The sequence below is a fragment of the Macaca thibetana genome, chromosome 11 (assembly GCF_024542745.1).
Source record: "Macaca thibetana thibetana isolate TM-01 chromosome 11, ASM2454274v1, whole genome shotgun sequence".
NCBI classification, from domain to species: Eukaryota; Metazoa; Chordata; class Mammalia; order Primates; family Cercopithecidae; genus Macaca; species Macaca thibetana.
In genome coordinates, this window is record NC_065588.1 from 38,484,381 (window position 1) to 38,508,747 (window position 24,367).

A 24,367-nucleotide genomic window follows, 5' to 3' on the forward strand; every position below is an offset into this window, starting at 1 on the left:
AATATAGGAGACTAAGGGCATTTGTAAAGTGGAGATGGAGTTATTGTAGGAGTGAAAAAAACCGAAGGATAAGACATCGTGATTAGAGTGTGAAAATGCAATAAAAATGTAGCTGCAGAACACCCGATAATGAATGGCAGAGTTTAGGATTTACACATATGGCTAAGGAATTGTGAAGAGAGAGGAGATGGTCAACCTACACGAACCTACATTGTTGCACAGATTATGTGAATTTTGAAAGTCATCCACGGTGTGGGTAGGATGTGTGGTAACAATGTGGACTGTGCCATTGTGTTAACTTCTTCAGGGAATTCGAGGAAGTTACCGGGAGGTTGGTAATGTGGGGTACAGTAGGGTGGCATGAACTTATATCAGGAATTTTTTGGGCTTCTCCCTGTTTTCTTAGGAGATGGAGAATTTAGAGGTTCATATAGCCCAGGCCTTTGAAGTAGGGTTCTCAATGTGTATTTACTACTCAAGAGCTTGATGAAAGATAGTATTTATGTTCAAATGCCAGGTCTCAAAGGAAGAAGTTAGAGGGGTTGATTCATAAAGAGGCCGAGGATGTGAAAGCTTTTACAAGATTGACTTAAATTACTGTGTACACAAATACGTTCACTACGCATAAAGTTCTTATAATGGTTACAGGTAAACAGCTCACATATTTATCTGTGGTGATAATGCTCCTATTATCCTATATTACTTATAGAGTTAGAGTAGCTAGGCAGGGAATGGAATGAATGCCAGATTGGAGCAGCTGCTTCTTGTTATCAGCCGATCTTTGCTATTTGAGTATGTAAGCCCAGCATGGCCTGCTTCAAAAGAAGTCAGAAATCCAGATTTTTAAAATGCGAAATCTCTCAATTTTTTTTTTTGTTCACAGCTAATTAAAAGCAGAGTTTTTACCCCCAGAATTTGCAATCTCTGGGGTAGGGTAACAATCTGAGATTCTGGAATGAAGAGCCTGTAATGTAGTTTGACTAATACAGTGGTTCTCAATCCTGGCAGTATTCTAAATCTCTGAATTATGTGGAAGGCTTTTTTTTTTTTTTTTTTTTTTAATGCTACTGCCTGGGTCTCGTACTTGGAGACCTCATTCAGTTGGTCTTGGGTAAAGCCTGGGCATCAGTATTTTTTAAAAGCTCATCAGTCCAGGCACGGTGGCTTGCACCTGGAATCCCAGCTACTTAGAAGACTCAGGTGGGAGGATTGCCTAAGGCCAGGAGCTTGAGACCAGCCTGGGCAACAGAGTGAGACTCCGTCTTTTAAAAAATAATAAATAAATGAGTAAAATAATAAAAAAGAGGGGGTTGCTCATCAGGTGATTCTAATGTGAAGCTAGACTTGAGAACTACTGGTCTAACAAATAGCACGAAGTGACAAAGTCCAGAAACCATAGGATCATGTTAACAATTACTTTCTTGGCCATGTTCTCTGAGCTATGGTAACTTTATCTCTCTGTATCAATGGTAGCAATTCCCTTTGCTTATGTTTCTAAAACTTGTGTCCATAAAAATCACTTAGAAGCTCATTATAAATGAAGATGTTGAGGCTTTATCTAGAGATTCTGATTCAGTGAGTGGAGTCTTGGAATCTGTATTTTTAACAAACCCACAGGGTGATTGTGATGCAAATGGTCTGGAGGCTGGAATTTTGAGAAACACTGACCTGTATTTTGTTTTCTAATGACTGACACATCTGTATCTTTGGCTTTGGCTTTTCTTCTGAACTCTAGATCTCTGTGTCCAACTGCCTATTAGACATCTTCACCTAGAATCCCACATTTTTTCATTGAAATGCTTGCAGTGACTGCTGCCTATTCTTCACACTCCCTGGGCACATGATTAGACTATATTTCCTAGCCATCCTTGCAGACAGGCGTGGTCACATAACCAACCTAGCTCCAGTGGAATGGAATAGGAGCTCTACATGTATTCTTCTACACACATATTCTACCTCTTCTATGTTGCAGGGTAGGCCTTGGAGTGGAATGACATCAAACATGTGACCTTCGAAGCCACATGTTGAAATAATAGAACAGTGGTCACCCTAGGTCCTTGGATAAAATTGCATGGGGCCGTTTCTCACCTTGCTGGGATGCCTAGACTCTTTCGTCGTTGTTAGATAGACTTCTTTTGTCTTTGAATCATTACATTTTTTGGTATTTTTGTTTAGCAATTTAGGCATATCTTACCTTTATAAGAGCAGGCACTGTTTTAGGTATTAGAGATCAAACTGTGAATAACACAGATAAGATTTCTGTTCTTAAAGAACATGTTCTAGGCTGGCTCACGCCTGTAATTCCAGCACTTTGGGAGGCCAAGGCGGGCGGTCACCTGAGATCGAGAGTTCGAGACCAGCCTGGCCAAGATGGTGAAACCCGGTCTCTACTAAAAATACAAAAATTAGCTGGGCATGGTGGCGTGTGCCTGTAATCCCAGCTATTGGGGAAGCTGAGGTGGGAGAATCGCTTGAACTGGGGAGGTGGAGGTTGCAGTGAGCTGAGATGGTGCCGTTGCACCTTAGCCTGGGTGACAGAGGGTGACTTCGCCTTAAAAAAACAAAAAAAGTTCTAGTTGGAAGATCTCTTAGTCCATATCTTATGCCTAGAATACTTTTTTGGTTTGTTTGTTCTACTTTTCCTAGAATACTTTTAACTGTAAACATGTGATTTTGTGGAAAGAGCTTTGAACTTGACCACCAAACTTCTAATCTGAACTCAAGCAGAGAGACACGTTTGATTTTTTGATAGGATAGAAGAAGTGATGGGGAAAATTCCTTGGCTTAAGTCACAGTGCCTGTGCTTTTCCGTTTCATTTAAAATGAAAGATATTTGTGGTTGTACTTCACTTATTCTTAAGCTTGCCTTGCTAATTACCAGGCTGCTTTCTCAAAATAATTCTTGAAATCTTAATTCTTTTTGGAAGTCCCTATTGACTGGAAAGGAAGTAGCCAATATTTTATGTGAATATTTGTGCATATTTGGATGTGGGAAGGAGAGAAAAATGAGATTCAGAATAAGAAGTAAATGCTTTCCATCTCTACATTCTTCCCTTCCCTTATATCCCTTTCTCCCATTTTGTTGTATTTTACTCATAAGCAGTGAACATATATCTGCTGACACTGAGGGTTCTGTCACCTCTTACCTGTTTTGACTGATGTGAGGGGCTGGAGTTACCGTGGGGATGTGTATTAACAGGAGAATCTGAGCTTCAAAAATCTGCTTTTCAAATAAAGCATCTAAAGTAATCTGCAGTCACACATGGTTCAAGGAACACATTTTGAGAGACTGCCTTAGTTCTTCCCTTCCTCCATTCTCCTGATGACTCTGCATCTTTTATATGCCGGGCAGTATAGCTGAAGTGTTTGCAATGTAGCCAAAGACACTGTCCTAACTCTCAGGCTGTGTACTCTGTGATAATAAAAAGCATCAGTTTCGTCAAGTGTGTTTTTTGGAGGCCTCATAATCCTGGTTGTATTGTTATTTGTGTTTCTTCAAAGGCCCTTTTTGATTTGCCGTATAAATTCATTGTATTGAATGCGTTGTATCATATATGTTGATACCTTCATTTTCAACATAGCTAGAAACCTATAGTTGGAAGGCTTTTGTTGTAAGTTTTCTCTGCATGGTAAATGGACCTTTGTCTTACTTGCAGTTTTTACCTGGTGATTTATGGAACAGTATTAAAAATATGTTCAGACTTTAGTATACTCTTTCTCTTTTTGGCATGCTTCAGGGTTATGGGTAAAACAACAAAAAAAAATTCTTAAAATCAAGATGATACTTGCACGAAGAAAATTATACTAGTTGATACTGAATGGTTTTACAGCTAACTGCTAGTACCAGACACTTTTTTTTTTATGATAGAGTCTTAGTCTGTCGCCCAGGCTGGAATGCAGTGGCACGATCTCGGCTCACGGCAGCTTTCACCTCCCAGGTTCAAGTGATTCTCCAGCCTCAGCCTCCTGAGTAGCTGGGATTACAGGCGCACACCACCACACCTGGCTTATTTTTGTATTTTTAGTAGAGACGGGGTTTCACCATGTTGGCCAGGCTGGTCTTGAACTCCTGAACTCAGGTGATCTGCCCTCCTCGGCTCCCAAAGTGCTGGGATTATAGGCGTGAGCCACTGCGCCCGGGCTTTCTTTTCTTCTTCTTCTTTTTTTTTTTTTTGGAGACAGGGTTTCCCTGTGTTGCTCAGGCTGGTCTGTAACTCCTAGGCTCAAGCAATTTGCCTGCCTCAGCCTCCCAAAGTGCTGGAATCACAGGCCTGAGCCACCGTGCCCCAGTGAGTTGGCATTTTGAACACAGGTTTTAGAACTTTCCTGAAGGCTGAGTGAATATTTTTAAAGATTAAGTGTCTACTTAAGCTTTGTCATGAATAATATGCAACACTTGGGTTTGGCTAGAAATCGCTAGGGGTTTAATGGTCCGAAAAGGGGAAATACTACTCTGGCCCATAAATGAGGGTTAAACTTCTAGGGTCCACACAGAAAATATTAGATAGGACTGCAAATATTATACTTTTCTGACTGTTAGAACACCTTTCTTATCTTCATTAACAAGTTTTTTTCTCTCTCTGTACACATCTGTATATTCACGTCTGTAAATATCTGGCTTTTTCTAGGCCTGCTTCACAAGATGTTGCAGAATACTTTTAATTCCTTCTCATTCTTGTCATCACAATTAACTGCTGAACATAGTTTGCACTAGGCTTCAAATGTCAACCATGAGAGTTTCTATCTCTGAGGGAAAAAAGGAGAGATTATAAAAGAATTCCACTAATCCATAAATGAGAAGGGCATCTTGATGTTTATTACTGTTTAATTTTCCTTCCAACACTAACAGGGGCACAGAGGCTCATACACAGCTACTATGAATAATGGTGGGTACTCTGTAAATACTCTTAGGTACTAGTGCACATGATGTTAGTTTTACAAAGCAGTTGAGTCCTATTTCTGTTAAATTTTTATCCCCTAGTGTAAAAACACAATTTATGATAAGTAAAAATGAAAAATCAAAGTCTTAGTTTCCTTTCTTTTTTTAAATTAAGGCACCATGGAAAGGTCAAACTAAGCAACCTTATGACTTACCTTATATTTAAACAAAACCCTTTCCTAGATCTAATTCTTTGGCACAGTAACTGGTTAGAGGAGATCATTTGCCTATTTAATAGAGAAAACTTATTTTAACTTTGTTATCTTAAATATTAATATTTAGTGAGGCAATATTTTTTGTCTATCTTCCATTGAATTATCTTCATATCCTTTGTCTATTTTTTATTAGTGTGTTCATCTTATTCTTAGTGGTTTTGCTAGCATTCATTAAAAGATTGAAAGTAAGTTATTATTATTATGATTATTACGTTTTTGAAACAGAGTCTCGCTCTGTCACCCCAGGCTGGAGTACAGTGGCACGATCTTGGCTCACTGTAACCTCTGCCTCCTGGGTTCAAGCGATTCTCCTGCCTCAGCCTTCCGACCAGCTGGGACTACAGGCGTGCACCACCATGCCTGGCTAATTTTTGTATTTTTAGTAGACACAGGGTTTCACCATGTTGGCCAGGCTGGTATCGAACTCCTGACCTCAAGTGATCCGTCCCGCCTCGGCCTCCCAAAGTGGTAGGATTACATGTGTGAGCGCTGTGCCCAGCCAAAAATAAATCATTAAATATTAATATTTAAGACTGGCATTGATGTTGAAACTTTCTCTTTTAATTGGAAATTTGCTTTCAATCTAGTTCTAATTTTCACCTTAGAGGCCTTTCTGTATATAGTTTATACTTGGTATTTTGATACAAAATGGCTCTTCCTGTATACTTAAATTTTTTTTTTTTTTAAACAGTCGTTTTGGGTGGGTGGTGGGGTCTTTTTCTTCTGTCTTTTCCATCCAAACATTTAACTTTTCAATTCACCTGAATTTATTGTGATACGTGATTGCTGTCCTCCCCATATTGTCTCAGTTATATAAAATATTTTAAAGCTTGAGAGTCCATGTATTCATGTAAGGTTAAAAATGAGATAACTGATGATGAAAAGACTAAAACCTAAAATTGTAATATAGATACCGTTCATGTCAGAATTGCTGTGTCTGGAGAGGTTAGGAAAATGAAGCTCAGAGAGGTTAATTATATTAAGGTCAAAAGGCCATATATAAGTAGATGAATTAATTGTTGAATCTGTATCTGCCATTAAGGAGTAATCTGAGATGTGGAACTCTAAGTAAATGTGTTTCTCAAAGTTATTTACTCACAGAACCCCCTTTTATGTTTTGTAGTAGAATGGGAAATACTAATATTTTGTGGATTAGTGTTCTATGCAACATATTTTAAGAAAGGCTTTTCGTCAGATCTCTGGTAGAGAACAAAATATGAACCAGCCAAAACATTTCTATCATTATTTAATTATTTTTTCTTTCCAAAATACAATTAAACTTTTAAAGCACAAAAATTTTAAGATATTGGTAAAAGATGGGGTGAAAAACTCCATACCTTTCTTGATAATCTGTGGGAAATATGAAGCTGTAGGTAGCCTCTTTCTTCTTTAATAAATTGTGCTTGAAAACTTTCAGGAAGTGCATAATTATTTAGATTAGAGGTTGACAAATTACAACCCACAGGCCAAATCTGGTCAGCTCTCTGTTTTTGTAATTAAAATTATATTGGAACACAGCCATGTCCATTTGTTTATATGTTATCAGTGGCTGCTATTGTCTGTCAGAGGAATGTTGAGAAGATGTGTTGGGAGACCATATAGCCACAGTGCCTAAAATATTATTTGACTTTTGAAAGAGCAAACATTTTCTGATCTCCAGTTTAGTGAGCTGCATTCTTGCCTACTTTACTTCGTATGTTTTATCTGCATAAAGACTCTTTCACCGAAGTTCTTGGCATTTCATCCTCTGTAAAGTAAGTTCCCTGGGAGGTCATGCTGAAGTCTTTTTCTAGAAGCTTTATTATGGCTTAGTTTTAAACTCTTACAGACATGCAAGATTCCATAGTTTTGCTTTCCTGAATGACATGCAGCTATCAATACAGCAGTTGTATTGGCATGCCTGGCTCTTTCTTGCTGCAAACCTTTTACTGGTTTAATGGAAATTATACCAGGGTACTAGGGTAAATAGACATAACTAACATCTTTTGAGTGCTGTATGCCAGGCTCTGTTCTAAATTTTTTACATATATTATTTTGTTTATTCCTCACATCAATTCTGTGAAGTAGGTATTATTATCCCCACTTTATAGTTGAGGATACTAAAGCATAGGGAAATTAAATAACTTGGTCAGGGTCATCCAGTTCTTAAGGAATGGAATGAGATTTTTAACTTTTCCCCCAACTTACTTGCCTTCTAATTCCTTGATTCTTGAGATGAGTTCGGGCATATTTCTTCTTCCTCATTACTTTCTCCAGGCCTCTTTTTCCACATCATCTTTGAACTTCCTCATTTACACCACCCTGTCTTACTGTATTCTCTGATGAATTTCCAGCAGTCCATTTCTTCTTCCTTGATGATTACAATTTCTGGCTCACAGTCTTCTCTATCCAGTCTGCCTCTGTATCCTGATTTAATGCCACCTTTAACTCGAGTTCTTTCTTGTATTTTTCAACTTTATATATCCACAGGCATGGTCAGGCCCTACTTTTATCACTGGGAATTGTTTTGCCTTTATCATGAACTCTGAATTTCTGCTTTCTGACTTCTGAACAATTCACTTATATATAACTCTTACATGCTAGTGAAGAATTCAGTCCTTTTTAACGTTTCGTGTGCATAGGAATCACCTGGAAAACCTTATCCAGAAGACTGGGTCACACCCCTAGAGATTCTAATTCAGCTGGTGAGGGTTGATGCCCCCATGAATTTGCATTTCTATCACCTTTCCTGCAAATGCTGAGGCAGGTAGGTCTGTGGAGGTACATTTTGAGAAGGATTGCTCTAATTAATACTTTGCCCCAGAGGATCAGTAAAACTTTCTAATCTGCCTAAAGCCTCCATTCACATTCTTTCTTTCTTAACTTTTTTGATGACTTCTGTAATTACTGAGACAAAGGCCTTCTGATGAGAACTCTGTCGTATTTTATTTTCTTGAAATAAGAGTTTTTCTATTTACTCTTTTCATATTCTTCTCTTCTACTTAGTCCCTTTGTCTCACTTTCTCCAGTTGACTTTTGGCTCCTTCTTTACCATTAACATTTTTGTGTCTTGGGTTAGTAGTTTCCCCTTCTATAGTGAATTGACTTTTTTCTATCAGCCTTCAGTAATATTTCCTCAAAATATCATTCCCTCCCATCTTCCCTCCTTCAGCCTGTTTTGGAAGAAAAGTTATGGCTTTTAACTTCTTCACTAGCTATATCTTAATTTCTTGCAGTCTGCTTTGGTTTCCAAAATTTTACTGGACTCTTGGACTGACAGATCAAATGATTTCTAGGTGGTTTTGTTTTGTTTTGAGACAGGGTCTCACTCTGTTGCCTAGGCTGGAGTGCAATCTGTCTCCTAGATTCAAGCAGTTCTCCTGACTCAGCCTCCCGAGTAGCTGGGATTACAGGCACACACCACTACGCCCAGCTAATTTTTGTATTTTTAGTAGAGATGGGGTTTCAGCACGTTGGCCAGGCTGGTCTGGAACTCCTGCCCTCAAGTGATCCACCCCGCCTCGGCCTCCCAAAGTGCTGGGATTACAGGTGTGAGCCACCGCGCCCACCCTGGTGTGCTGTGTTTTGTTTTGTTTTGTTTTTGAGACAGAGTCTTGCTCTGTCACACACACTGGAGTGCAGTGGCACGATCATGGCTCACGGCAGTCTCTCCTGGGCTCAAGTGATCCTCCCACCTCAGCCCCCTGAATAGCTGGGAGTACCAGTGGGTGCAACCTCGCTCAGCTATTTTTTAATTTTTTGTAGAGACAGGCTTCTCTGTGTTGCCCATGCTGGTCTTACACTCCTGGGCTCAAGCAGTCCTCCCACCTCTGCCTCCCAAAGTTCTGGGATTGTAAGCATGAGCCACTGTACCTGGCCAACTGCTAGGTCTTAAATGCATAGTCTCCCCCAGACTTGCTGTATTTGATACTGTCATTTTTCTTTTAAACGTTTTCTGCCTTTGCTTTTCACTCACTGCTTTTTTAAGGTCTCACTATTCTAACTACTTCAGTTCTTGTTCACATAGTACTTTAATCTGTACTGCTTTTTCTAAAGTTTGTGATACTTTTCCCACCATCTAAATCTATGCTGTCCATTATGGGAACCACTAACTGCATGTACCTTTTGAGTACTTGAAATATCGTCAGGTTAAACTGAAATATTCTGTCAGCATAAAATGCACACTGGATTTTTAATACTTAGGCTGAAAAAGAGAATGTAAAATAGCTTACCAAATTTTTTAATTACATGTTGGTAATACTTTGGATATATTGGGTTAAGTAAAATAAAATGCTAAAATTAATTTGACTTGTTTCTCTTTACTTGAGATATGACTACTACTTCTGTGGCTTGGCTATATTTCTGTTAGATAATATTAATCTAAATCTCATATTTCCTTAAGACCGGGATCAGTTTTCTGATCAGCCTTCTTAAACATTTGGTACAAAGTAACAGCCTTCTTAAACATTTGGTTCTCACCCCCTCTCACCCTACCATCCTTCCCAATGTACTTAGCTTCTTCAAAGCAAGAGTAATTCCCCATAGTGTTGTTCATATAGTGGACACTATATACATTATGTAATACATACACACACATCTGAAAAAATGGCTAATGTTACCACTTTATCAAAAAGGATACTTATGAAAATTGAGGCCTGTTGTGATGTTTTTACCTAAATTAGTGGGGAGTAGGAGAAGGATTGATGTGAAGGGGAGAAGAGATATTATTCTATTCTGAGCTATTAACATTTGACACTTAACATCCCCCAAGTGTATCCTGCCACCTCAGGCCACTGATAGCTCTGAACTGCTGTGATTTTACTGCCATCTGGTGTCAGATTCGGAAACTGTAGTTCAACATTTTGTCTCTTCATTAGAGGAAGGTAGGCAATCTTTCCTCTGAATGTGGGCCTACTCTTCTCTATCCTGTAAGCAAGTTACCAATAAGAGTCACTTAACTTCAATGTAGGAAACCTTTATTTTCCTTGTTGGTATCCTCTTTCCTTGGCTTCCATGATAAATGCATTCTCCTTTCTAATGTTTCTCTGGCTGTTCTCTCAATCTTCAGTAGCCCATTTCTCTCTTCATGGTAGTTTTTTAGCCCCACGTTCTAGGCCTGCTATCCTTTTTTCCTTTGCTTTCATCTGCACCAGGCTTTAAGTACTGCCTATTTACAAATTTATATTGACAGCCAAAAACTTGCTCTGAGGTTTAGACTACTATCTTTAGTTGCTCACCTAGATATTGCACAAACATCTTAAACATAACAATGCTCCCATCAAAATCTGGACCTCCCACCTGCATCCTCATTTCTCAAATTTATTTTTCCAATTTCATTAATCTATCATACCAAAATTATGGGAATCAGCTTGGTATCCCATCTTTCACACTTCATTAGTAAAAACATTAACTACATCCCATTAAGTCTAGAGGGTATATTCTTGTACATGTAAAATTTGTGACCCCTCGCCTGCTCCTGTCCCATCTAAGCTACCACTGTCTCTTGCCTGGACTAAGTTAGGTTCCTTGTTAGTCTCTCTACATCCATTCTTGACTGCATTCACATGTTTTATGTATATTTGTCTAATGTCAGCCTCTCCTGTTATCCTGGGAGTTCTGTGGTGGCAGGGACTGTGTACATTTGGCTCACCATTGGGTCCCAGCACCTCACACAATTTCCAAAAGCTTTTTGTTTAATAGCAACCATGTCACCACTCTGGCTAACCAGTGCTGTTGGTGTGTCCCTTGTAGTTTTAGTGACCAAGGAATTCTAGTGCCAGAATTCCTTAATGCTCTATTTCAGTATTAGTGTTCTATACCAGTTCATTTACCATAAATGAATTTAAGCTATTTTCTGCTTTTTCCCAGGGAGACTTACTTGTGTCTGAAGGGACAATATATTTGGGGTATTAATCAGCTAGTGTTCAAATGAACTTTAGGACAACAGCCTATTTATATCCTATAGAATGCCAATCAAGATGCTGAAATGATTTTCCAAGCACTTGAAATTGCATGCTATTGGTTTGTCTCTTAGCACTCTTCTGTCTGAAATTTAATATCTTTAATGTTGCAGTACATTTGTTAAATCATGGATTAAAACCTGTTTGACTCTTAAGTGTTCTTTTAATAGAGGCTCAGTTGATGATGGTTTCATTTAGTAATTTTGGTTTGACATTTTAAAATGGTTTTGCTTTATAAGGTTTTACTACTAGGGCTTTCTTGGTGCTTTGAGTTGATGGTATTTCTCAATAAAAAAAATTTAATTTATAAAAGTAGAGGTGATTTATAAAAAGTAGTTATTTAGAGATGGGCAACAATCTATGTACTGAGGATGCAAACTCAGAGAACGAGAATTTAATAGGTATATAGCAGGGTTTCTCGGTGTTGGCATTATTCACATTTTGGACTGAAGAGTTTTTTGGTGTGTAGTGTCAGGGGCGTGTCCTGGGCACTGTAGGAAATTAGCAGCAGTCCTGGTCCCTACCCATCAATGGAACTCCCCTCACCCATTATGATAATCAAAGATACCTGTAGACAATGCCACATTGTCCTGGGGGTGGGTGGGCAAAATTGCATATCCCTTGAAAACCAGTAGTTTCTATACTTAGAAGGGGGTAACTGGCCATGAAGTGTCTTACTTGGGAAATCGTTGGCGTTTCTAAGCGTTTTTGAGAATATGGTAGCTGTGTGGTATATTGTTAATGGCAAAGAGAAATGGAAACTATATGATAGGTTTTTTTTTACATTTTAGAATTTGTGCTTGCCTAAAATAAAGTAACTTTTGCACTTAGCCACCTGGTTCTTTTCCAAACTGAAAAAGGGTACATTCTAAATCATATTTCACTGATACTGTTTCATTTTGTTAGCTCACTTCAGCAGTTAGGTAGTGATAGAAAAAGAGAACCAAGAGTACAATTTAAAGAGTAGCTTATAATCAGAGCTTTTGCCATTGTGCTTTTATATATATATATAGGGTATAGAGTGTAATTAACTTATTCTACGTTTTTTTTTTTTTTTTTTTTCCAAAGGGAAATGAGAGATGGCTTTAGAAGAAAAAGTTTCTACTCTTCCCATTATGCGAGAGAGCGGTCTCCTCATAAAAGGGACAATACTTTTTTCAGAGAATCACCTGTTGGCCGAAAGGATTCTCCACACAGCAGATCTGGTTCCAGTGTCAGTAGCAGAAGCTACTCTCCAGAAAGGAGCAAATCATACTCTTTCCATCAGTCTCAACATAGAAGTATGTATTTTAAGACTTCATTTTTTTCTCTCACAGTCTCCTCTGATGAGAATGTACTGAGTCAGATTTCCTTATAGGTGTAAGAGATTTATTTTTTAAACTTTTTATTTTGAAAAATTTCAGACTTACAGAAAAGATGATAGAATAGTATAACAAACACCATACACACACATTTTTTTCAAACTATTTGAAGTGGCATTCTGTATGACACTTTGCCTTTAATTTCTTCAGCATGTAAAAGAGGACTTTTTTTTTTTTTTTTTTTCCGGAGTCTTGCTCTATCTCCCATGCTGGAGTGCAGTGGCATTATCTTGTCTCACTGCAGCCTCTGCCTCCCGGGTTCAAGTGATTCTCCTGCCCCAGCCTCCTGAGTAGCTGGGATTACAGGCGTGCGCCACCACGCCCGGCTAATTTTTGTGTTTTTAGTAGAGATGGGGTTTTACCATGTTGGTCAGGCTGGTCTCAAACTCCTGACCTCGTGATCTGCCCACCTCTGCCTCCCAAAGTGCTGGGATTACAGGCGGGAGCCACTGCTCCCGGCCAGCCTTGTAAAATTTAGAATGAAAACCTCCCTTACTCTTTTCCAACCCCCAATTTTATTTTATTTTTATTTTTATTTTTAATTTGGCATGCCTGAACCTACATGGTATTCTGTACAATCTTAGCTTGTCATGCTGGCTGAGTTGTTAGTATGTGTTTGAATAAATCAATGACAAAACTACTTTTCTAGAGAAAACATTCTTATCTTTGCAGCCTGCGGTGGAACTTGTTCACAAAACATTTTCTTGTGCCTTCTGTATGCAAGGCACTGTGTTAGTGTTAAACAATGACGTCCCTGTCACTAAAGAACTAGAATATATGTGTATATTTCTCACCAGCTAATGTCAACTTTATCAATATGTTAATATATATAAAATATAACTGATACAATAATTGGTATGTCATAAATGAGTTGACATGAGCATGTCAAGGTGAGAAAAATTAATTTACACTCTGGGGATGTAAGAACATGTCATAAAGGAGATGACATTGGGCTCAGCCTTATTTCAGATTTCTACAAGTAAAGAAGCGTCTTCTAGTTAGAAGGAATTATGGGCCAAGGTGCAGAAATCAGAAAAGTTCAGGATATTTCCTTTTGAATGTCCTTCTCATTAACTGTCTTTTTTCAAATAATAAGAGTTTTAATTTAACAGCCTTTGCCTCTTACATGATGAAGGTGATGGAAAACCATTTGGAGTCATCAGATTGTCTTCCCTTGAAGCTGTTGCAAGATTGTTGAGTTTAGCAAACATTTATTGTCTACTGTTTGTAGAGATAGATAGAGTGGGGCTTCCCAAAAAACATATTTTTGGATACAGGCATATTCATGATTATGCAAGAGATAAGAAGGTTATTTTAAGGATTTAAAACAAACACAGGCTGGGCACAGCAGCTCATGCCTGTAATCCTTGCACTTTGGGAAAGCCAAGGTGGAAGGATTACTCGAGCCCAGGAGTTTGAGAGCAGCCTGGGCAAACATAGTGAGACCCGTGTATCTAAAAAAAAGAATTAAACAATTAGCTGGGTATGGTGATGTATGCCTGTATTTTCAGCTACTCGGAAGGCTGAGGCAGGAGGATCACTTGAGCCCAGGAGTTTGAGCCTACAGTAAACTGTGATCATGCCACTGCACTCTAGCCTCGGCAGCAGAACGAGACTATGTCTCTAAAAATAAATAAATAAGTAAATAAATAAGCCACTTACATATATATGCCTGATTGTCCAAAATGTGCTTGGGACAGTTCTAGGTAACTGAAGGTTTTATTGTGGAGACTAATGTTAACAAGTATACAAGTATTTTCTCTTTTGCTTCTATGTACCCCACCCCTACCACAAAAAAAAAAACCTTAAGAAGATAATCCGTAAGCCAAGCTTGTCCAACCCCCGTCCTGCAGGCCACATGCAGCCCAGGATGGGTTTGGATGCAACCCAACACAGATTAGTAAACTTTCTTAAAACATGAGGCTTTTGTGTGAATTTTTTTTTTTTTTTTTTAAGCTCACAAGCTACTGTTACTGTTTGTCTTTTATGTGTGGCCCAAGACGATTCTTCTTCCAGTGCACCCCAGGGAAGCCAAAAGATTGGACACCCCTGCTCTAAGCTCTTATGAATGCTCACATGCACAGACATATCCAAAATTAGCCAGATACCATCTAAGACCCTAAAAAATTATTTATTTATTTATTTATTTATTTATTTATTTATTTATTTTATTATTATTTTTTTTTCTGAGACAGAGTCTTTTTCTGTCACCCAGGCTGGAGTGCAGTGATGTGATCTCACTCACTGCAACCTCTGCTTCCCGGGTCAAGCAATTTTCCTGCCTCAGTCTCGCTAGTAGCTGGGATTACAAGCATGCACCACCAGGCCCAGCTAATTTTGTATTTTAGTAAAGATGGGGTTGCACCATATAGGCCAAGCTGGTCTCGAACTGCTGACCTCAAGTGATCCACCTGCCTCGGCCTCCCAAAGTGCTGGGATTATGGGCATGAGCCACTGTGCCTTGCCCTTAGGATCTTTTTTTGGGATGTGTATGACTTAAATCCATATCCAATAATGATTTTCATTAACGAAGAAAGTATCTTTGGAAACTGATTATGAAAACTTTTTAACAAAACATGAATAAAAGAAGCTTAAAAGAGATTCTTACTTGACAGCTTATAATGAAATTATTAAGGGTAGTTATTGGTGAATTAGCTTTTATTTTATCCTCAAAAACAGAAATTTGCGGGGAAAGCATCTTCTCTCTGTTGACCTGCTTTGGGCCTCTTAGTGGCCAAAACTCTTAAGGTCTTGGGATGAAATGTGGATGAGCCATAATGTGATGCTCCTGTCTTAGGGTCTCCAATATCCTTCACTCATCCTTTGAGGGCTCATACCTTTAGTATTTGGAGTGATTTAAAGATTAAGTTGGTAGACTAAAATATGGGGTAAATTGAATGAAACAGAGCATATGACTTTGTTAATGCCTGCATCTATCTTTCTTTCTCTCTCTCCTCTTTCTTTCTTTCTTTCTTTCTTTCTTTCTTTCTTTCTTTCTTTCTTTCTTTCTTTCTTTCTTTCTTTCTTTCTTTCTTTTCTTTTCTTTTCTTTTTTTTCTCTTTTCTTTTTCTTTCTCTCTTTCTCTCTTTCTCTCTTTCTTCTTTCTTTCTTTCTTTCTTTCTTTCTTTCTTTCTTTCTTTCTTTCTTTCTTTCTTTCAAGTTATTTAGCTTTGAAAGTAAAGTTCTTTAATCAAGAAAAAGTTTATTCTGGGAAAACTCTATTTTCAAGTATTCCTTAACTACTTGGGCTGAACTACGAAAATTTTTTCTATTTTCCTTTCCTGTTTTCAGAATCATTACATAAGAAATCTTGCAAAAAAGTTAATGGAAGTCGTATTTTAAATAATACATGGGAAAAGTTATTATTTGACCTATTTCAGATACCGGTTTTGCATTAAATCTAAATGTCACAAATATTGCAGCACCTGGCTTTTCTTCAAAAGAGAACTAAGACATGGGGTTCTTCACTTATCAGTCACTTAAGCTGGGATAATTACCCACGTGTTAAAATTAAGTTTTCTGGTATAAATTGAAATTTTGACAAAGACTTAAAATATTATTATAAGTATAAATAACAGATTAAAATAATTATGCCCTCATTTTAAAAAATTAACAATTTTTTCCTTTCTGTTTGTACTTTTAGATTAATTTTTCCTATTTTAATGATCACTATTGGTTTGGCTATAGTGATTTTACCTCATTTTTAAATTCAACTGCTTATTTCCCATTTTGTGCTTACACACATACACACACATTTAATTAAATCTCTTCTACTTAGCCTTTTGAATTAATCTTCTGGAACTTTGTACTTCTTCAAACTAATTATCCTTCTAAATCAAACTTGTTTTCATCCTGTACTTTACTTGCAAGAATATTCTTACTATAACTTAGTTGGGCTGACCTGGATATGCAATATTATTTTTAGTTCCTTTTTGTTGTCCATGTTCACATGCTAGCAGTGCAGATTGTCCTAGTTAATCTCATTTCCTTTCTCCCTGTGTATTATGATGCTTTCCCAAGTAAATTTTTTTTTATATTTACCTCGTATACTCGAAGTTTATTTTTATCGTAATTAATCTAAATATCTCCACATTTGTCAATTCTAATACTTATTTTCTTTTTTTCCCTCTTTGAAATGATCCCATGTTTTCCTATCCTACACTTTTATCATTTGCCTTTTATTTAAGCTATAACATTAAAAGTGATGAAAAAATCACTAAGTTTGGTCTCCCACACCTATTTTTTGTTAAAGTATTAGTACTTCTTGTGATAAATTTACTAAATCACAGTCTACTCCTTCTGTATAGCTCATTCTTTATGAAAGAATTAAAATCTTCTTCAGTAACATCTACTTAATACTAGTTATTCTTTTTAGAGCCATATATAAAGATATTTCTTCCTTTTATGTTGTAACCTGTTATATATTGGAGGAGTACTATCATATTCTTCATGATTTTTTTTCCAGGTTTAAATATATTTGGTTTATTTTGCTGTTCCTTTTATTTGTCATGGTTTCCAGACCTTTTGCTTTCCCTATTTTTCCTTCTGTTTCTTGTAATTTATAATACCAGAAGTGAATTTTTATTTTAGCAACCACATTTCATTACTGGATTGTAGGCAACTGAAACCTAAGCTATTTTCACGTAAACAAAATACGTGAACAAATGCCTCTCAGGCTGTACTTTTTCGGGTGCAATGGTTTGTGTGTAGTTAATGCACTGAAAAAAAAAACAAACTAGAAATGCTACATTTTATCTAATTAACTTTAGCTTATTTTGTTTTATAGAATTCTCAAAATCTCATTTAGCGATTCTGTGTATTAGTACCTGATAAGAACAGCTTGTATTATCTGCAAATGAAGTATGCTGGATATGTTTTGTATTATTTGTTAATAATTTATGTTGAGGAGCATAAGGCCAACTGTGGAAACCTCTAGCGATCTGTTAACCTGAACCTTTTATTGGCATTGTTTGTTTCTATTCAACAATTATGATCCCTTATCTTTACTGTTATCTTATTTTCATTTCCACTTGAGAATCTCAAGGAAGACCCTTCAGGTGTTTCTTGAAACTCTTAAGTTACAAATATTTCTTCTATCAAAACAGTAACATAGAGATTATCTTGCTTTGTTGTTGTAAATCCACTGTGGCTCCTAGAGATGAAACTACCTCTCTGTTAATTCATTTTAAACATTTGCTAGGGATTAATCCCACATTTATCAGAGATACTTACATATTTAGATTCTGTGACATTTTGGTTGAATTTTAAAATACTTTTACTTTGCAAAATTTGCAAGTTTATTGTTTATTTTGCTTGGCCTCTGTTTTTTCTGTAGCTCTAACTTTGGGCCTAGCTTCCCTTATTTTTCTTATGTCAACGACCATTATTAAGAATAGAAGGTATTTTTAAAAAACATACTATTAGTCATTAGTGTTTAATTGTTTTTAAAAATACATCTTCTAAGAGAACTGAAAGTGTACAAGAATTAAAAGTACTGTTTTGAGACAAGTATATTTGGAAGATAGAGTTCATTTTTGAATGTCAATCTAATAGAAGAAGACATATGTCTTAAGACTGGTTGGCTATAAAATTTGAAGTCTCCATGAATTTTTTGATTATAGCTGAAATTCTTTTTTTTTAAAAAAACTATTCTAGACTTATTGGTAATATAGCCGAAATTCTGATAAAATTTTGAACTTTAATTTTGCTTTTAGGTGAAGGCTTTTCTGTGCAGATTTGAAGAAGTAATATGAATATAGAAATAAGGCTTTATCTTCAGATCATGTATATTAGGCAACAGGAAGAGAGGATAAAGTCATTCTCTTAGCAGTGAAATATAGTAGCATTTCTTGGTTTGAAGCCCACTATGTTGTGTTCAATACGTACATCTCTTAATCAACACACATGTATTGAACATAAATTGTTTGCCAAGCAAGACAGATTCAATCTCTGCCCTCTGAGTTTATGATCTAGTCAGGAAGACAAACAAGAAATTAAATAGGAGTAAACATTTTAGGTGACATCTGAAGGGTTAGTAGAAGGTGAAGGATGCTAGTGGAGAAGGTTTATGGGGATGAGTTACATTATGTGGAGTCCCTAAAGTATAATTTAATAGTTCCCTGAAACATTTTAGGCTGTCACTTGATCTAGACTATTAATGCGCTGTTGAGTTAGATTCTTTAACATATTCTTCTTGTTTGAGGATCCATTGTTTACTCACAGGAGAGCTTTGGCTATGAGTTTTGTAGCTAAATCCTAAGATTATAGCTATAGCTTTTCTGGCATCTTAAGGTTCTAAAACAAATCAATTAATGCCATATGCATAGGAATTTTATTGTATCCCCGTTTTAGCACTTAGTATATTCTGTCAGTAGCAAACGTTCATAATGTGTGCAGATGATGTTTTCCTTATATATTTAAAAGTGTGCCCACATGGTTTTAGCTTATGTATTAAAGGAGATCTCTACTCAGAAGTGTGCTTCCAAGTATTCAGTCAGTTGGCCTTTGCTTTAACTTGTTGCAACTCTGACCTCCAAAAGACAGATCTTGAGGGAAGCAGAGGTGATGCAATGCTTTCTCTACCCCTCTACCTGTTTCTTTTCTCTGGTATTTTTTGGTGTCTTTAACATGAGAACATTTTTCTTGTGTCTCTCCATTTTCTAATTCATATGTTCTTGAGTAAATCAGTAGATCTCTGAGAAACATGTTTTTCCTAACCAAGAGTCCCAAATACCCACATCTTCATCCATGATCCAGTAAAAGAATTTTCTCATCATCTGTGTAGCCACGTCTTCATTTATTTATATCTTAATTTCTCTTCAAATATTCAGCTGTTGAAGAAGAAATGCATGTACTACCTGTGTTGGTGAAGTTTGTTTCTTGATGGGACTTGCACTCAAAAATACCTGGTTTGTCCCTGTTTGCCAAGCACTGCACTGAGAATCTGATAGTTTGCAAGACATAGCCCCTAACTTTATCATCTCTTATGATTATGTTATTTTTTTCCCCTGCAGTGTCCTTTTTTCCTACCTGGGTTCACTTGATGTAGGATTGGATGAATCTGGTTAGATTTATCATTTCTTTTAGCAGGAAAACACAACAGCAAGAAAGTGTATTTCTAAAAGATCCTATTAGATTGCATTCAGCCATTGCATTCAAGGAGTCACCAAATACTCTGAAACTCTTGCAGAACTTCCTGAGTGTGTTGTGGAATGTTAAGCTGCTTCTCCGGCTTTTGATTTCACTTCAATGGGAAAAACATTATATGGAACCACTATTTGAAATTCCTTTTTATTTCCTTTTTTCCCCATTTATTCTTTCACTTATTAATATAGAGACAGGGATTTTGGTTTCTGTACTGCCACTTTCAGAATTTTTTTTTTCTGGTTTCTTTTCTCCATCCTAATTTGGAACTCATTTTCTTTAGCAAGTCACAACAAAGGCAGGAATGTTTTCAACCTTTTTAGCTTGCTGTCAAGCACAGAGGTAGTGTCTGCTTACAAAGATCATGAGTGAGATGAATTTGAGGTAATAGCTCAATAGCTAATGAGTAGCAGTCTGTTAGTTAGAAGGTAGAACAATGAGTGAAAGAGGCAGATTTTAGAGACTTTTATATTCATTGTATTGGTTGGAGCCAAATAAAAATAGAAAAAAAGATTAAGGTTAGGAGGAACACTCACATTTAAGGAACAATAACCAACAAAAATGAAAGAGAAAGCGGTAGCCGTGAAGATGTAAGGGGGCAAACAGAAGTAAAAAGATATGAAAAACAAATAGCAAAATATTAAGAAAAACTTGTTTATAAATCATTAAAGTGCTATAAGAGGATAAGAAGAACGAGACCTTTTAGTTTTAATATGAGCACATCAGTGGAAACTTTGGGATGAAGAGTTTAAGTACAGTGGTGGTGTTTCTATTGTCTCTTATTGCATTACAAAAAAAACCCCCAAAACTTAGAGAATTAAAACAATAACTACTTACTTGTTCATGACTGCAATTTAGCTGGGTAGTTTTACTGGTCTGTTAGAAGATTGTTAAATAGTCCAAGCCTACCTAAGACAATACTAACGGGAATTTATAATTATATGTGGTAATGCCTACAGTGTCTCTGAAGTTTGGAATCAAAATCAAACACATCCACAGTGGTGTGTTGGTAAACTGACTCTCCAAGCTTAAAAAGATAAGATTTGTAGCATTTGCTGATACCTATGGAGTGTATCTCTCATCATAGTTCAGCTTCCAACATGGAGTAACTGAAGACAAAGTTAAAGGGATGCATGCAATCCACTATCAGGAGCTAATATGAATTGGCTTAAGGCTCCCGTACTTTTCTCTGAAATATCACCATTATCTCTTCATTCAAGAAAGAATTTGAGGCAGCTTAATGAAATAAACACTTAATAAAATAGGATTAAATAAGTGGAGCAGGAATTTTATGTAAAAGGAAAATAAGGATAGGAAAGTAAAAGTAAGAATAAAGTTGGTAGTATATGAAATAAATGCCCATCATAAGGCTCTGAACAGTTGCTATAGGTGAACTAAGAGTTTGGCCAAAACAAAGCTAAAAGAATCAAGAATAAAGTTAGTAGTGTATGAAGTGATTGTCCATCGTGAGGCTCTGAGCAATTGCTGTAGCTGAACTAAGGGTTTGGCTGGGCGTGGTGACTCACGCCTGTAATCCCAGCACTTTTGGAGGCCGAGGCGGGTGGATCACGAGGTTAGGAGTTCAAGACCAGCCTGGTCAAGATGGTGAAACCTCGTCTCTACTAAAAAAAAAAAAAAAAAATTAGCTGGACGTGGTGGCAAGTGCCTGTAATCTCAGCTACTCGGGAGGCTGAGGCAGGAGAATTGCTTGAACCGGCAGGGGGCAGGGCGAGCGGAGGTTGCAGTGAGCCGAGATCATGCCACTGCACTCCAGCCTGGGCAACAGAGTGAGACTCTGTCTCAAAAAAAAAAAAACAAGAATCAAGAAGAGTGTTGACAGTCAGCAAATAAAAACAAGTCAGCTTATCAGGAGAAACAAAACTTGCTGGGATGCTAGAGAGAGATCAGTGAATAATAAAAGGATACTGCATCCTCAACATTATTGCAAAAGTAAAATGGCAATATTTGCATGATGTTTCTTGAAACGTTTTAAGGCAAGATGCTGATAGTGCCAAAACAATTCAGAAAAAATGTTATTGTCTCAGAAAAAAATGTAAAATTGGCAACTTGGGATCTGTAGAGAAGGATTTGAAGTCATTGTTATGGAGTTTGTATCTTACTGAAAAAATACCTGGGAGCCCTGACTACTGGTATATTTAGGCTGTTTAGTAAGATGATTCCATCCATATCATTACAAGTTTGCAGACAAGGAAGCTAACAAAATATTTCAAGATTCTAAATGTGGGATAATTAGGGGCTCAACTAGTATCCTTTTTTAACTGGTAGGAGTGATCCATCTTTCATTTTTGACTGTGTATGCAGGTGTGCTCCTTTCCCAGGCCTTCCAGTGTCAGCTTTATGGATGGAGAGAATTCGACTAGGTACTTTCAGTGATGAATAAGATGTGATCTTTGTCTTCAGCTTTCAATGTCTTGTCTTGCTATGACCCTTTTCTCATTCCTTTCTGCCCTTGTTATCCTTGACTGGTCTTATCCTGACAGTTCCCACTGGCTTCGCGCCTTAAGTGGAGATTTTTTCCTCCCATTCTTTATTCCCCTTCAGTGGTGATTGCTTAGGCAGCCCAACTTGAAAGTAGGGTAGGAAAGAGTTTAGGGTCACCAGAAAATGCTCAGAAGGCCCTGTTCTCATCACTCTTACTTTTGAGTTCTTCTCTTGTTCCTCTTGGGCACAGAGGTGCTGCTGTTAATTCCTCCCTGCCCACCTTTCCATAGAGTCCGTGCGTCCTGGTGCCTCCTACAAACGGCAGAATGAAGGAAATCCTGAAAGAGGTGAGTTTTGAGCTAGACTCTGATTTGGGATTGTGAAGGGGTGGGAGACTTGAATTGATAGCGGTTATGGAAATGGGGAAAGTGTATAACTGCTCCATTAGTCTGTTGTCAGAACCAGAGTTAACAGTAGACCTAGGTACTAGGATTTAGGGGGCATTTGTGGGCTGGTATCTGGGCTAACCATTCCTGGTTGGGAATAGCCACTCCATAGAAGATCTGTAGAATAGACAGGCCATTGGAAGATAGGACCTGACAACAATAGGATCAAGTGATTTCTATTTACTTTTTTTGTGCTCTTTCTTTTGCTATTTGTATCATTGTTTTCTTTATCCTTTGCTACTTGCTTTCTGCTTCCATTGTTGCAACAGGGATGTATGAATATATGTGGATATATGATAAACCTCCTGCACCACCGTTCAGTGTTCCTTTGCTTCTGTGCATGAAATTGGTTGATAACGACTTAAATTAGCCTTCGGGCAGCTAAAATCAGGAAAGGTCTAAGACTATACTTTGGGATCATATGTTTGTAACGGAAACACTAAGCAAAAGATAAACAGCTGCTTGTGACAGGTTTTTTTCCCCCTCTATGTCTAGCTGATATGTGCTAAAGAATTGAGCCTGTAATTATGCCTTTAATAAGCATGATGTGCTGTGCTGGTTGGTCCAGTGCCTCGTCTCCTTTGAAGGGATTGCTTATCTGAATAGGATTGGGAGGTCATTGCATCTTAGGGAAAGAAAAGTGAGGTTCATCTTTTTATCTGATTTTCGAGTGCCTACCCTTTTCTTGAAGGGCTTGAGCTAAGTAGGCCACGGATATTTGGAAATGAATAAGCTATGACACTTGTTCCTCCGAGAGCTTTTGTTGTAGTGGGATACACTGACACTATCACACTGCAATGTGAAATTTGCTACATGCAATGGAAATACAATAAGGAATGACTAAATAAATCATGTTCTTGGCCATTTGGGATACAGCAGTGGTTCTTTTGAGTTTTAAGGTCTACAAGAACTTTTAAAGTTGCTTAGGGTGAAAGCCTCTTGTGGTATCACCTGTTAAAAGACTCTAGGGCTGTATCTTTCTAGTGCTGTTAGAGCTTAAAAATTGGAATATTCAGCCTAGGGCAGGAGTCCTCAACCTCTGCACAATTGACATGTAAGGCCAGTTAGTTCTTTGTTGTTGGGGGTGTCCCCCATAGCAGGATATTTACCAGCATCCCTGTTTTCTACTAAATATGTGCTAGAGTAGCCATCTCCCACTTGTGACAGTCAAAAATATCTGCACATACTGCCAAATGTCCGCAGAGGGGAGGTGTGAAATTGTCCTTAGTTAAGAACCACTGGGCTAGAGAAAGCGTTTTGGGTCTGTAGGACATTAGAAAGGTGTTATTCACCACTGTCCTAGGTGGTTGGAAGTCTTTGAGCCTCCAGGACCTTCTTATCTATCTTGGCTGTGTCAGGAAGAGCGTAAGAGGCTTTTTGACTGAAGCTGGCTTTGCCTCAGTTTCAAAGTCGCTTTATCTCTGCTTTTGCTCCTGACTGCTTTCCTGTTAATCCACTGTCCAGTCTCGACCAGCTTCTGTGTGACTCCAAATTTGATGCCACTTTCTCTTCTCATGTTATTAATTTTGTTAGTTTTTCTAGCAACAAAGGGCAGAGGATTATATATTTGACACATATAGACAATTTAATGAAATGTTTTTCTGTAACAGCTCACTGTTATTAATTTTTAAGAGTATATTTAACTAAACCTATCTTTTAGGGAGTTGTTGAACCTGCTAAAGTAATATTGTTTAAATGTATTTTCTGGCTCAAGTTTCTATAAAAAATGATATACATACAGCACTATGTGAGTAAAGTGACTAAAGGTAAAGATTAGTGACTTTATCTCATAACAGGTTTATTGTTAACCATTTAACAAATATTTGGGCATTCATTAATGCCAGGCACTGGATTAGTGTTCTGAATTACAGCTTTCTAACTT

At 37.4% G+C, this 24,367-nt stretch overlaps 2 protein-coding genes across 18 annotated transcripts in view; one reads left to right on the forward strand and one right to left on the reverse strand.

The window, feature by feature from the left end:
* The window catches only part of YAF2 (YY1 associated factor 2), a 1,232,548-nt gene that overhangs the window by 214,304 nt on the left and 993,877 nt on the right, over positions 1–24,367 (reverse strand). The gene's annotated exons all lie outside the window — the stretch shown is intronic.
* Positions 1–24,367, forward strand: part of PPHLN1 (periphilin 1) — a 126,239-nt gene that overhangs the window by 38,669 nt on the left and 63,203 nt on the right. For 9 of the 15 annotated variants that reach the window (XR_007717826.1, XM_050749390.1, XM_050749389.1 and 6 more), the window contains 2 exons: positions 12,162–12,373; positions 22,330–22,386. Coding sequence is in view for 14 of the 15 variants with exons in the window: in XM_050749390.1 (XP_050605347.1) it covers positions 12,162–12,373; positions 22,330–22,386 (269 nt within the window). In the remaining variant the exon portion in view is untranslated. The remainder of the gene's footprint in view (positions 1–12,161; positions 12,374–22,329; positions 22,387–24,367) is intronic. The other 6 variants (XM_050749394.1, XM_050749395.1, XM_050749396.1 and 3 more) reach the window with 1 other exon arrangement.